Genomic DNA, 14,482 nt, shown 5'->3' on the forward strand with positions numbered 1-14,482 from the left:
TATATATATGAGCTCCAATGAAGGCGAGATTAGGAGGCATCAGCAACAATACACATGTGCCAGCCAACCAGATTTTTTGTCATGCGAACTGAATAACGGGCCCAACTTCTGAACAACGGGGCAAGGTTTTAATGAAACCTCATGACAGAGAAACTGTCGAAAAGTTCCAGTCATTTACTGAAGAACGTGCAGACTAGCACAACTGGCTGTTGGCAGATGGGCAATTGATCTGATCAAGAAAATTGGTAATTGGTCGTTGGCTTGTTCGCTGAGCTGGGCAATTTGGTTGCAAACACTTCATCGCCAGTCGAGGTGACATCATCAGTGCGTTATTGGGGAGCGTAGTAGTGCTTAGCGGCGGGTTAGCTAACCCAATAACGCACTGATGATATCAACTCGATTGGTGATGTAACGTTTGCAATCAAATTGCCCAGCTCAGCGAACAAGCCAACGACCACCATCTACGCTACCTGAGCTACCGACATTTTCTTCTATGGAAAATTGGTAATTGGTTTGCAAACTCATTGTACAGAGAGACACTGCCAGCCCACAGTTAGACATTTCCCAGTTGGCGACTTCTCAGGTGAAAAACTCGTAATAATCATGGTGTTTTAACTTCAGGACAGATGACTTCTTAATTGGTAGCAGCGTGCGATTTCTAAGTGGTATTCGGCAGTTCTTTATGAAAATGTAGTCGAGGTTGACTTCGCTTGCAGGATAAAACCTCGAGTGCAGTAAAAAAAACCCTCCTACCACTGTCAAACCACCAAATGGTGGTAACAAAAAACTTGAATACCTTGTTTTTCTACGGGGCTCTCCAACCAAACGTGCTTCAAAGCATCCACCTAACGTTTAATTTCGGTAAGAATATTTCGAATATTCTCACCAAAATACTTTCAATCGATACGATGTTTACGAGAAATGTGACCCTGAACCGTTTCAATCCGTTAACTGATTTGGTGTAAAAGACACTGCAAGACAGCCGGTCTTCTGATATTCGTAGTCATAGTAGCTCATGTAGTTTACTTATCATAGGAGTATCATTCAGTAAAAAATCACCTCGCGTATCTCAGCATTCCTGATGTCCTCAACTGAACCCGCGTGGCAACTCGAAAGCACCTTTGACAAAATAGAGGATCTTCCGTAAGTGGCGAATAAACTTATGATCAATAAAATAGGGTAGACAGCACTGCAGTCTTGTACGCTCTACCCTTGATGACCTAACCAACTTTACGCACGTATTGCAACTGACGTAGTCTAGAAAACGTCGCCGTGGACCTCTCAGTTTAGGAGATCGGTTGACGGATGTGATCAAAATTGACCGATCAGTTTGCAAGCGCGAGGGTTTTGTTTGGTCCCACATAGTCTTCACTACCACTTCCCAGTTTTCGAACATGAGGCACAAGCCGAACCATACAGCAGAAGTATTTTGCTTTGTTTGCATCTCCAAATGGTTTGTCCCAGAATATCGATCCAGTCAACGTTCTCAACGTCTGTAAGCAAAAGTCCGGAGAGAAATTCCATCCCCGAGATGTTAAAGGCAGATCAAGAAGAAACAAGTGAGATACCGATAATAAGTCAAAAAAAGAAGGACAGGAAAGGATGGTCCTGATCGATACCATCATATGTGGTGAACTCAGACAAGATCTTCCCGTGGACCCGCACGCTTCCAAGTGAGCGGGCATATAGCGCCTTTGGAATAGGCGTCACAGGCTGTCTAGGAATTCGATGAACTTCTACATGACAAGGAATCAAAAACGTCCGAAGGAACGACACAGTTTAAGCGCCCGTCATGGCGCGATGACATGGTGCGTAGGTGTTTAATCAGCGCCAAATCCAGTTTTTATCACGAAGTTGACTATTCAGATGATGCATGTGCATCAACCTGTGAATTTAGCTGTGTGAATAAAGCTATGACCTCTAAACTGAAGTCCAGATGACTTTCGTACTACTTTCTAGCACCCTTAGTGGAGATACTATTTATGTGATATAAAATAATTAGTTGCTTAATTTCAAATAATTTGCAGTAGATTGCTCAGGTGCGTGACAAGGGATCCACTATTTTCTTCGAAGTGTGCAGGATTCAAGCTGCCAGAGCCATGTGCTCCGTTTCGCTGAGGCAGGGGAATTTCACGCAAGACATCCTTTGTTAATGGAGAACTGTCTCATTCATGTTCATGTGGTGCTTGCATAGATTGAGGTGATGGAGACCAGTTGAACTGTGCTACAAAGTTCCGTGTTCATTCTCTCAAGAGGGCACTTATCTGCATGAAATGAGATTTTATCCTTTTGTTGGACCATCTCGCTAAGATCCACTGGTTCTGCAGAAGGAGCTTTTTCATTCTCCGTAGGCATTCCGTATTCATCAGAGCTATTGGCCGTTCCTCGGGCTCTTCCTCTTTTAAGTGTTTGGGGATCCGCCCACTTCACCACATGCTACTGGTCACTTGGGCGTACAGGTTGTCTGAAAGGACGGCTTTTAAAATCACAGACCTGATTTACAGGGCATTTTGAACACGATTCTCCTGAACCGCTCATTTTNGGCGTACAGGTTGTCTGAAAGGACGGCTTTTAAAATCACAGACCTGATTTACAGGGCATTTTGAACACGATTCTCCTGACCCGCTCATTTTCTCCCCGTACTGGTCAGTTTCTGAAAGCTCTCGAGCGTGCCAGTTCCATATTGTTGGCAGTGTGGAGGAATTAGAGTTTTTAATGGGTATTTTGTACTATAAGTGAAGCTAATCTACGGTGGAAATCCTGGAAGCGTCGTACAGTCGTTTCATCCTTATTAGGACTCATCTGAGTGTGCATATCGCGAAAATTTTTAGAGTTTCTAAGCCTTGTTTGAAATTTCGTACTGGATAGAAATGAACGATGTTCACAAATCTTCCAGATGGAGTTTATTGGAGCCTTGTCGGTGTGAAATCGCAATATCGACGGCTTTTGTTGAACGAATCAGCCACCAAATTTGAATACAAACCAGCCTTTTCCGTTTCTGAGTAAGTTATACTAGGATCCGGATAAGATCGTCAGAAAAACCGCCGGCAAACGTAATTTACTGGTTAAAATTAAGTGCAACTACATCGCGCTCCCGGATGGTATCGTATTGTGCAGCAAGTAAAGTCGCTTATCGCGGGACAACAAACTGTTAGGCGGTGATTGCAGAATGCGTTTGGTCAATGCAAAACTTGGAACTCAGCCTGCGGGGCTTAGTACCTATGTTTATCCTGCCAAACAGTGCAGCCGCAGGACGTGCTACAAGCTTGGCCGAGAAGATCCACATCCACAGGACAAGATTAGCTGAATGAGTTTCGGTGATTAAACACCACTAACGAAAATTCAGCCTATATTTCTGTTTCTGCTGAGTCCGGTAAGCACTTTGTCTCTACGCTTGTTAATAATGCACAATCTGTTTGACTTGAATCTCTGGTAATTTATTCAACACACGTGCTTGAATGCGCATCAGGTGATCTACTCACCTTACTTGGCAAGGTAACCGCTCCGCTGACTACGGCAATACCATATTTTCCGGGACGCATTGTGTTTGTCACTTATCTCCGTTACTTAAACGCCGTCGGTTTGGATTGGGCAGTGTAACTGATCTCGTGACCACCTCGCCAAACAGCGTCAACGGTCAGCTCGCTTCGGTCAAAAATATTTATCTGGCTTCAGGTAGCTAGGTAATGTTGTGCTTAAGGGACAAATGGCATGATGTATGCGACGAGATAGATGGATGCTGTAAGGAAGAGACGCCAACCCGCACATTGGAAGGAAAGCCAGGTTAGCTTTTGGACCTAAAGTACCAGTTCCTATGATGTTCCCCCAGATCAAGAGTGTTTCAGAAAAACCGCGGTTACTGCCAGCTTGTGAAATACTCAGCTTGGGTCACCTAATTTAAAAGTGTTGTGAGGGGTACTGGTGAATACGAAGAGATTTTAACCCATCATTAGGCACTTTCGTACATGCGTCCCATGCATAACTACATACTGCACAGGTTTGCTTAAAACAGAGGCATCAAGATGATCTGGACAGTCTTTTGTCGGTTAATACAACAGAGTATCGAAAATACATAATCATTCCTCAAGTGCATTAATGACATGCCAACGGCGAGTCTACCTGGCTCACCTGTGCATTTAAATGACATTATTGTCATGGGGCGAACAAGAATCTAAAATTAGATCGGTGTCAAGTTTTTTTCAGTTTGACAAACTACCTGGGTTTCGATTTTCATCGGTACGACCATTATCCACATCCTGGCAAACCTGGAGCCAGACAGACTCCCCCGACTGATATAGGCGCTCACCCATTTTCAAGCTAATAGAGCAACACAGTTCTTATCCGCTGAGTACGTGGAACCTGCACCAATCAGCAGGCTGCTGAATAAAAACATGATCTGATATTGATTGGATGAGTGCTATTTTGATACTGTCAAACGGTACCACAAAGCAACACCCAAGCATCGGCCCGAATAAAAAACTTGTTAGCGGTTGATTTTTATTCACCGCAAGCCTTTGTTTTCATTGATTAGAATACTCCTCGCAGCTGTCTGGGAAGTAATCAAGGCCTAGTCGGCAAACCATTAGGATACAAGCTACGCTTCCACCTAGACACCGTTCTTCGGACCAGCAAGAATTTTAGCCTGTTATATCACGTGAAAGTTGCGTACACCTGCAAACTAGATGCACCCAACCAGGAGTGTTCCATTAGATGTGGTTCTTGATACCTTTGAGTTACGAGACCCTACAATCATTCACAATTGCTATCCATGGAATTCCCAGTCAATGTGACGGAAACTTGAAACTTGCTGCGCAATTTTCCCAGGTGGTTGCAGGTGGTTGCACTCACATCACTCCATCTCGTCCCAGCGCAGTCATTCCGCTTGGCCAGAGCCAAAAGTTTAGAATCACTGGCTTCGAGGTTCACTTTTATCGGTGCTGCATAAACTAGGGATGACCGGAATTCGAAACCGGAATATCTGACTCTCGGGTCCAGCGTTTAAGCACCACTTTACTGGTCTGCTCTGGACGCAGTTAAACTATCGTCTCTGCAAAGGCGAACGTATCAGCACCCAACTCTTGACGTGAACACTTCCACAGATTAATCCAGTCTAGTGATGGCGTCGCGCCTTGTGTGAGTGATCTGACGGTGGTTGATTAACGAGGGATTTCTGTTGGACCTGTTGCAACCTGTCAAGCAGTTTTGCACTGAGTCACAACATCCACTGTGCATCGCCGCCGGCAAAAGAGGAATCAGGAGCCTTGAGAACTACGGTATGCTCATTAGATGTCATAAAGCCGACTGACAACCAAACGAAAAAGGAGCGCATAGCTTTCCTGTTACCCAGACCAAAGAGGGTTCGGTTGATGTCTCCCACAATCCAAAATCTTACCAACGGAGTATGGAGATGTTGTATTTTGTTCGAGGATTACTCCTGCAGTTCCTCATCTAAAGAAACAACATTGCTGTTCCTACAAACATGAAGATGCTAGAGGCCGGTGGAACCTTAATGTTTTCACAATTCTATCGCAAACAATGGTGAGATTCTAATCACACTATGATAGCTCGTAGTATGGAGTTGGTTGCACTGCAGGTTCTCCTCGCTTTTTTCTTGACATGATTGGGTAATAGTATTCCAGTTAGTATGACCACCAGACTCATGACAGAACTCAAACTCTCCTACCAAGTCAAGATGGTAGCTCTTGACAGGGGTATGAATCCGAATGATGTATCAAAACTTTGGAGTTTTCAGGGTTATCAAACCACACCGATCGTACAGGAGGTGCATGTACTCACCCTGCAAAACCAAACCAGCGAGATGAGAAGCAGTCGCCTTTGGAACTGGCAATCGACCTTCCAGAATATCCTTGCGTACCTGTAGGAAGAACTGGTACCTACAAAGTGAAAATAAGAAGTAATTCAAATATACTTATAACCTATGGAACAATTGGTGTGACTGAAACGTGTGAACCAGCTGGATAAATTTTTATCTGTAAAGGCCCGGGACTTTCTAGTGATTATTTGAGCTCCCGGGGTGCCCTTTGATGAATTCAGCCACCGGAACGCAGTGAACGCACTCTTTGGAGAAAATGTTGAGAAAGTGATGGGTATGAAGGAGGTGATAAACTCACTGGGATTTCAGCGGTCATCAAAACGTAAATTCAGATTACTCACCTGGTATACTCTTCATGCAGGCAGACGGGGTCAGGAACGTAAAATTTCACTCGGAACCAAAAGGCATAAGGAGCTGGATCTGCCGTGAAAGAACAGGAGAGATTAAACTACCAGTGAGCAATATAAAAGAATGAAACCAGCAGAGTTCTGTCCTTGTTATTTGGCTCATGTAAGTAATCACATCATGCTATGTGATTTTATATAAAATCATTGGCTTTTTAATCGAAATCCAGACATCACTCTTGCATAAATTATTACGCTTTTGTTGGTCAACTGCTTGCTTCCCAACTAGGCAATCAACTATATCGGGTTTTTTAAGCAGTGTGAAACTTTGGACGTTATGATGTAGATGAAGACAAATCAGTTTACGTCGATAATTTTTAAATTTTGCCAAGATCACCAAATCTAAACCAAATGGATATCAAGGGCTAGATCGAACCCATAACCTGACAGATGGGGATCAAGCTACACATCATGAATGATCGGCATGCTAAGCATTTAACCGATATTTTCTGGGATGAATGCGAAGCGCTCCGAAAATCGTACAACGGTTAACTGCTTTATTTTACGGACTTAGTTCGGGAGCCTTACTCAACGGTAGAACTCATCTAAATGAAGCCTCTGCGGCTTCATCAAAACAATCCTTGCTCACCCTAAACAGGCAGTTGCCAACCCAGAATTGGAATACACTGGGAAAAAGTCCTGGACAAACAAATTCGAATTTAGATCTAAAAAGGCAAGATGAAACACTTATGCCAACACTTATACAAATACACTCCAACCGACCGTTTTCCTTCCATATTATGAAGACACGCCAAGACTTAGAGATGTGACCGCTCAAAAATTAATTGCCTGGGTGACGAAGGTAAACGAGCTGTCCCATCCTAAGGGGAATATGATAAGTCGTCCAGCTGAACATAGCTTCAATTTGGAAGTTCTAAGGCAAGGGTAAGCGAACAGGCCCCAAAGATAAACCGCCAAACCGGAGACGGTTCGAAAACGGCATGAATGGTCTAAATTATTCATCTGCAATCAGCTGACCAAAAGGTACCATAGGTTAGGCTAGATTTACCCTACTCCTCATAAGCCGAACAATTCGCTGGAAACAATAACACAATAGCTCACTTTAAAGCCCCTTTCACTACTGGAACCAAGTTACTCGTATTTCTTAAACGGAAGTAATGGCAGACCTGTGCTGGAAAGTGGGGAAGCGGTGGTCAGTCGTGTCGTCCGTGCTATGAACTAATCGGGTGGTGCACAGCTCCAAATCTGGCGAGTGTTCAAGGCCCTGAAACAAGGTGTGAAGACTAAGCCGTCCGTGACTGAGTTACCGGTCAATACATCATACACGTTACATACCAACTCTGGTATGTTTCACCCGCGGATGCCACCTGGTTCTTCCTCTCAGTCAGCACTTGCGTCATATGTATGGTTGATGATCCCCCGTATGGATGTGTACAACGTCTCACAATTTTTGAACCCAGATGTGCTTTGCTTTGTGCAACGAATTTCAATCATGAATAACTAGTCCCACAATCACTATGGACAATACCGAGTGAATTTCAAGAACGTAAGCTCGTTCAGAGGTTGCCGACAGAAATGCGGTTAACTGCTCTGAACTACTTTGCTACAAACAGAGCCTTTTAGAATAAGAAAAAATCAATGTATCTTATTAGTGAATTAAACGGGTTTCCAGTTTCACTTATCCCACATTAATCTTTTTCTTATGGGCTTTTTCCTTCGGGGTTTCCGTCAAGTTTCCAAGGTGATGACTTCTGGAGGCAGGGTGAGTAGTAAGAACGGTATTGTACCATCTATGCACTGAGGTAATGTGATATCACGTGTACATGGGATCCTAGTGTTGTTCTTACTGCGTAACAGAGACTTCGTAACCGCGAGACTTTGAAGTGGTCGACATTCCTCACCCCTAAACTTGATCAGGATGAGTTATATCTCCTCCAAATAAAGGCATGTGAGAACCGTCGGAAGAGGTAACTAACCATGGTGTATTCTGATGTAACAACAAAACAAACAGCGGTAGATAGCAGGGACGCGATAACCACCGATTTTTTGCGCACTGTTCCATATAAGGTTTCAGCTACTCTACCTCCGATCGATAATGCTACTAGAAAATCCTCGGAAGAATCGTGCTGAGTATGAATCCAAGATAAAATGATTCTTTGTATCACTCCAAGGGAATTATATTAACGTCGTTGGATAACGGATCAGTCCTGTTTGTAGAAGAGATTGGTCAATGATAAATTAGGACACTAAATAAGCCTGAGAGCCAAGTGTTTCCGACTTGGTACTCAAAGGCCGATCTTCTTTAGTGAGGATGGGCGTATAAAAGATCCTGCATGTCGAAAACCATTTCCTTGGTGTATAAGCTTCCACGATAGGAGGAGTATCACCAAATTTCGCCTTTTGGTCGAGCAAGAAACGTCACACTTAGAATGATCCTTGGCACAACTTGACTTTTAAAACTGCCCGCAGTAGAACGTTTGTAGTGACTTTTGTTTACAGAAGTCCGCTTGCCTATCCAATGACTCCGATCACCAACGAGCATATTCTTCTTGTGAACTGGCAGGTTATCGCTCAAAAGAAATTTTTCTGGCAGCTCACAGACATTAAGCAATTAAGGGTTGACTGAGTTCCTTAGAGCTGAGAGTGTTCCAGCTCATGATCGCAAACGTTGAGTTTAAGAATATCATTTGAGATTATCCCGAATACGGGGCCCGTAACTGATCCAAGGATATAGGGATCCACAAGAGTTGTGTGAACGAACAACCGAAATTGTGCACCAATTAAAATCCCTCAGCAGACCGTTTGTACAATTCAAGTGATGCGGAGGAGGAATGAAGCGCCCAGTTGAGGTGAAACGTGGTATCACACTTCTCAACCGCTTCTCATGGAATGGAGCACTCAACATCAGGTCAATACAACTTCAAGTTCTAGCTTTGGTCGTCATGTAAAACACGGCACAGTAAAACAACTTGGAAGCAGGTTTTCTGGGCTTCAGGGCAGTCGAAATTCTTAAATGATATAGCTGAGCTCTGTTATATGCAGCCTTGCAACACATGGCATGTGACTGTCCGTGATGAGCTCCATATGAACAAACGTTTACACGAATCCGGCACAGTCTAGCAACCAGCTACAGACCGGTAGCAGTGTAATTCACGTGATAGTTCATACGCAGATGAGCAGATGAATCGCATACACACTTCATCACGAAAATGCACATTACGGTGTTTGAACTGAATTCATCTATGGTTCCAAGGTTGCTGAAGTGAACATTTCACTAAACGAGCATCGAGTGACGCGACAGCCCTTCACATAAAAAACTGAAAACCTCACAGCACAGGACAAACCCATATCACCATGGGTGGCTAAAATTGATCGACTTCCGGGAATAAAATCAAAACAACATTCAGATCAATAGCTCTGTACAATTTAGGGAATAGGAATCGCTATACATAAGATCATCGCAAACAGCAAACAAACTGCTCCTCCCATAGAGCGACCCAAACTTGGAAGTTTTTCTTGAGCACGACTACACCGTGAAACTACACGCATTGGTCGAGGTTATCAGATCAAACTTACTAATACACTGACTTCAAGTCATACAATGAATGTTCACGTGCATAGACACTAAGAAGCATTTCCCACCCTGTCTGCACCGAATTCGCGGAGGGACCAATCTCCTGTCTGTTTGGGTTTGTTGGATCTCACAACTCAAGAGGCAACCTTGCTGACCATTTCCTACCCAAACAAGACACACTCACATATTCATGGCCACCAAACTCAGACTGATCCACAATAACCTCAGATTACTCATCCAAATGAGGACATCAACCTCTCAACTGTAAAGTCCTTGGAAGTTGTAATCATTAATTACCGAAACGTTGGTACTAAATACGAGCAAAAGTGATTTGTTAGTGTTTAATATTTAAACCCATGCTTTATGAGGGTGTATTCATACAGTACAGCCTGGACAATCTATCCATCATCCGGATATACACGTACCTGGAAAGGATAGAAGTGTCATACAACCACTTCCACTGTTCCCGTTCTACTTTAAAACAGTCAGTTTTATTGGACTACCTGTCACCAGCTTCTGGGAGCTGGCTTGACAGTTAGGCATATCTCTGTTATGACGAATACGCACCTTTTTACGACACATGTTTTGTCAGAACCGTGCCACGCAGTTTCAGCTGCATCGGATTTAGCTGATTAGGATTACAACAGCAAGGAATTCGACAAAGTATGTAGTATAGAGTGATGAACTGGGATGTTGGTATGGGTGCCAAGTAATCGGAATGCAGCTACACCTTTACTAAAGCTTGACGTGAGGAAACGGGTTTGTGCCTTCTATCAACGAATGAGATCGTTGCAATCCAATGGCTTGACAAACTTGCTCTGTGATAACGGATAGATACAGACAAGGGATCAAGCAACTGTTGGTACCATGTTTACTCACATTGTTTGCGCAATGATTCGTTAACCTGCCATTAGGAATTGGATTCCCTTTTCACTGGAGGTCAATGTGAATTTACTGAATCGAATAAAAAGAGATGATCATTTACCTCAAAATGCAGGTTTCAGACTACAGTGGGGTCTAATGAAACAATGGCCCAAGCACGGTAACAACCTTGGATATCGCCCTGTTAATGAGATGGTCCTTTTTTACCTCAGTGAATAAGTCCTTACACTGACAGACGAACTGGATAAAGTACATGGGTTTTCAGTACTTCGCCTCATTAAAGAACGTACAACTGATGAGAATGATAGGACCGATGACATATTAGCCAGGAGTTTTTACAAATTACCTTTTCACTAGGCCATGTTCATTTATGACCTCGTTGAGAAGGATCAGTATAACTGCACTACGATTGTGCCATAAATACTGAAGATACAGCATTGATTTAATTTTGGAAAAGAAGGAAAATGGTGAGTCAGGCAGCTGCTCAGTTAGACACAATTCCATGGTCTACGGTAGATTTTTGTCAAAAATGAACGCTGAGCAAAAAAGATAGATTCTACATCTACCCCAGTCTTTTTGGGTTTCGCGTCGCAAGTCCCGGTATACGGTGGGTTGCACTCAGAAATAAGCTATCCAGTTATTGGGATCCCTATAAGCCTAACGAAATCCCAAGGAATGAGAAGATGATGCGACCGATAAAGACGACAGAACTGAACCTGGTAGAGATCACGGGGATAATTAGCTGTGTTCTGTACGTGCAAATATGTGTAACAAGTTTGTCTGGGAACCTCAGAACAAACCTCAAGGTGGCTGAAACAAGGTCTGTTCAGTTCAAGAATACGTATGGAATAAACAGAAAAACCTCTGAATACACGGCTGATAGTGTTTTGGGTGAATTCACTTCCAGGCTAATCAAGGTTGCTCTACCCTTGAATGACTTCCGTAAAGTAACGTCACTGTGATAAACTGCTCATCATAGACGAGAGATTCAGCTGGGTTCCAGGTGAGTCTCCCGTCAAAACTGAATTGGGATACAAATGAGTACGTTTCGCTAAAATCACTCTGGTTCGAACATTTCTCTGTTGTCTGAGAAAACGATGCGAAATTATAGCAATAATAAAACAGCTTGCTCGCATTACTACAGGTTCGAAGGACTTGCATATTCGATGAAGGACTTGCCCCTTTTCTCGTAACGCCAAATCATTGTTAAAAATGATCAATGGGCATCACGTTGATACTTTACCTCCAAGGGGGATAAACACATGCCTTAACAGATATACGACAGAGATCGAGGGAGACGGATGGTGCTCAAACTCGACCAACTTGGAGCGAAAGTTTTGAGCCCTGACAGGAACGGGTGAACTTCTTAAAATGATTGGATAATGCCAATCCGAAGAAACAATAGTTCTCAGATGATTACAATCTAGAGAAATCAGACTAGCCACATTGTTTCTGTCACATTCATCGTTGAAAGGATTCTTAAAAAGTAGCTGGATTGTTATCACCAAGCAAAGATATATTGGTTATTGGGCAACGTGAGACGTTAAATAGCTATCAGTGTTCCTTGGAAGTATACTTACTTTGGCAAATCGAATTCACGGGATGACAATCTAGAGGCGCAACTCACCAACAATGCCAACGGTAGAACAGAATATAAGTGAAAAAGAGAACACTTGTTGCTACACCTGTTTTATGACGTGCTAGGTTCGTAAGAAAACTACCCAGAAAGTATGGAACAAGTTTCTCGATCCTTACCTGAACACTGCTTCCTGACCAATTTTGTGGGATCAAGCCACTTCTGAAAATAAAAACGAGTCACTGAATCACTGAAAAGTCACAATCCTTCCATGGAATGCAATCGCAGTTCAATAAAAAAAGGTTCATACTTATCACTGCTTCACTTCATTTTTCTACAAAGTTGTTTGCTTTAGTAAGGAAATTGTACAAAGTCTTCACATTTGCATCGACCTCATTTCAGGGCTACAGTCTAGCTGGTAGTCTACAAGGAAAGCTATCAAGAGGAAATTCATCAAACAATGGTAACGCAGCGCAGAAACGACCTGTATGTAGAACACGGCTAAAGTGTATATCCGGTTGGTGGTACAGTAGTCCGCTTCATTATAAAGGGTGAACAAAACCGACCAGTTGCAGTGAATGATTTAAAAAAGGACCACTGTTGTCAATAGAACAGTGCCGTTGTGCAAAAATGTTCTCAGAGCGCCATTTTTAGAGTAAGCAAGTCTAATTTAAAGCTGAACGAGTGTGCTCAGAGTTGAGTAGAGGGTTCATCCGCAGGCTCTCGTCAGGAATTTTGCTTGATGGTATTCTCAATCGGTTTGGTCCAGAACCAGTGCATCATAGACGCAATTCCGTTTGATCTGAAGTGCACTTCTGATACGCATGTTGGTTGTTACACGTTGATTGATACCACCGGCCTGTGCAATGAGGAATTGCACCATTCAAATCTGTGTGGTCTTTCTAAGGGATTGTCCCTTTGAATGTGATTTTTAGAAGGGATAACGACTATGCACGCATTCTTACAAAGACTTTGCATGTGTAAAGCAGTTAAGCATCATGAAATTTATCTTACGGAGCATCTAGTCCCTGTAGGTCAATTAGATTTCCACAAACTTTGGAGAACAAACGCAAAAAGTGAATCAGTTCTAGCTATGTATTCGAAGAAAACAAACAACTGAAATTAAGTATCAACCTTCTATAACATTATGGAGGTAAGTGTTAATTAAGTTGCGGCATATCATCTCAGAGCGTGGGTTAGTCACAACGCTAATCAGCCTCTCGTGGCCGATCAACTAAGTGTTCAAAATACAGCCCGGTAGGTCGCGGTTTACAAACTCCCTTGAGTTTCGCGAGTGACGCACTGTTGATGATTCCCAATAGGGCCGAAACCATTGTGCAGTGCTTTTCAGCTTTTAGCACAGACTGGCTTTACTTACAGGACAAATGTCCCATTAAAAAATTTCGAAATGTCCGCACACTACCAACCACATTAACAAAATGTCTGAATTCCTTTCCAAGGAACTTTTGATCCACTCTGAGCTAGCAGATTTACTTACCATGATTCGTAGTGCGGACTAGAGAGATTGTGTGATGGTGACCAAACTTACAAGGATAGTTTCACCTCGAGAGTGTCTTGCATTGAAAACGAGCCCGAAAAAATCACGTTCCAGCAGTTCTAAATAGTCGAACGTGAGGTCCAGCAGAGTTTGTCCACGGCAATGTTTCTGAGTGAAAAATGAGTCAATTCGTACGATCGAAAGGAAAGACAACTCACATCAACCTTAAATGCGACACAAGTGGAGTCCAGCAGATACACGTTACACACAATCGTGTCCACATAGAACGTGTGCTGAGACTGTTCCGCCTCTGCTACATTGTAACTACCACCTGAGTTCATTGTCGGGTCACATCTGTATCTGGTAGATCAGCAAAATCTAGGTGAATCGTATTTGGTCCGGACCAAGATGTGATGGATAAGGGCGCGTTGATTATTTGGCCCATTGATCAAGCCATTTCAATGCGCTAAGCTATAGTAAAACAAGAAAACTTCGTTAAATGAGGTTCATAAAACGAAACTGCAATGAATAATAGGCTGTGGCTGAAAATTTAACGGCTTTGTGACAGAAAGAATCAACGGAAAGCGCTATCAGTGGTTGAACGAGGTACGTCGTGTTTCGCTACAAAATACCAGCTGATCAACAAAGCACAACTAAAGAGGCCTCAATAATGTTGTCCAACCAAGCTCACGTGACATCAATTCTAGTGATTGGTCGAACACTGAATCAACGCCGATTCCGCTCAGGGTGCACT

General features: G+C 43.0%; 1 protein-coding gene across 1 annotated transcript in view; it reads right to left on the reverse strand.

Annotated features, from left to right (window-relative positions):
* Nucleotides 1-14,156, reverse strand: part of T265_03176 (hypothetical protein) — a gene marked incomplete at both ends in the record, with an annotated part of 26,682 nt that extends 12,526 nt beyond the window's left edge. Inside the window, 5 exons of the mRNA XM_009167589.1 lie at nt 5,797-5,894; nt 6,175-6,253; nt 12,410-12,452; nt 13,780-13,896; nt 13,947-14,156. Coding sequence (XP_009165853.1) covers nt 5,797-5,894; nt 6,175-6,253; nt 12,410-12,452; nt 13,780-13,896; nt 13,947-14,069 — 460 coding nt within the window. The remainder of the gene's footprint in view (nt 1-5,796; nt 5,895-6,174; nt 6,254-12,409; nt 12,453-13,779; nt 13,897-13,946) is intronic.
* Between the last annotated feature and the right edge of the window lie 326 nt (nt 14,157-14,482).

This window comes from Opisthorchis viverrini (genome assembly GCF_000715545.1).
Source record: "Opisthorchis viverrini unplaced genomic scaffold opera_v5_43, whole genome shotgun sequence".
Lineage (NCBI taxonomy): Eukaryota > Metazoa > Platyhelminthes > Trematoda > Opisthorchiida > Opisthorchiidae > Opisthorchis > Opisthorchis viverrini.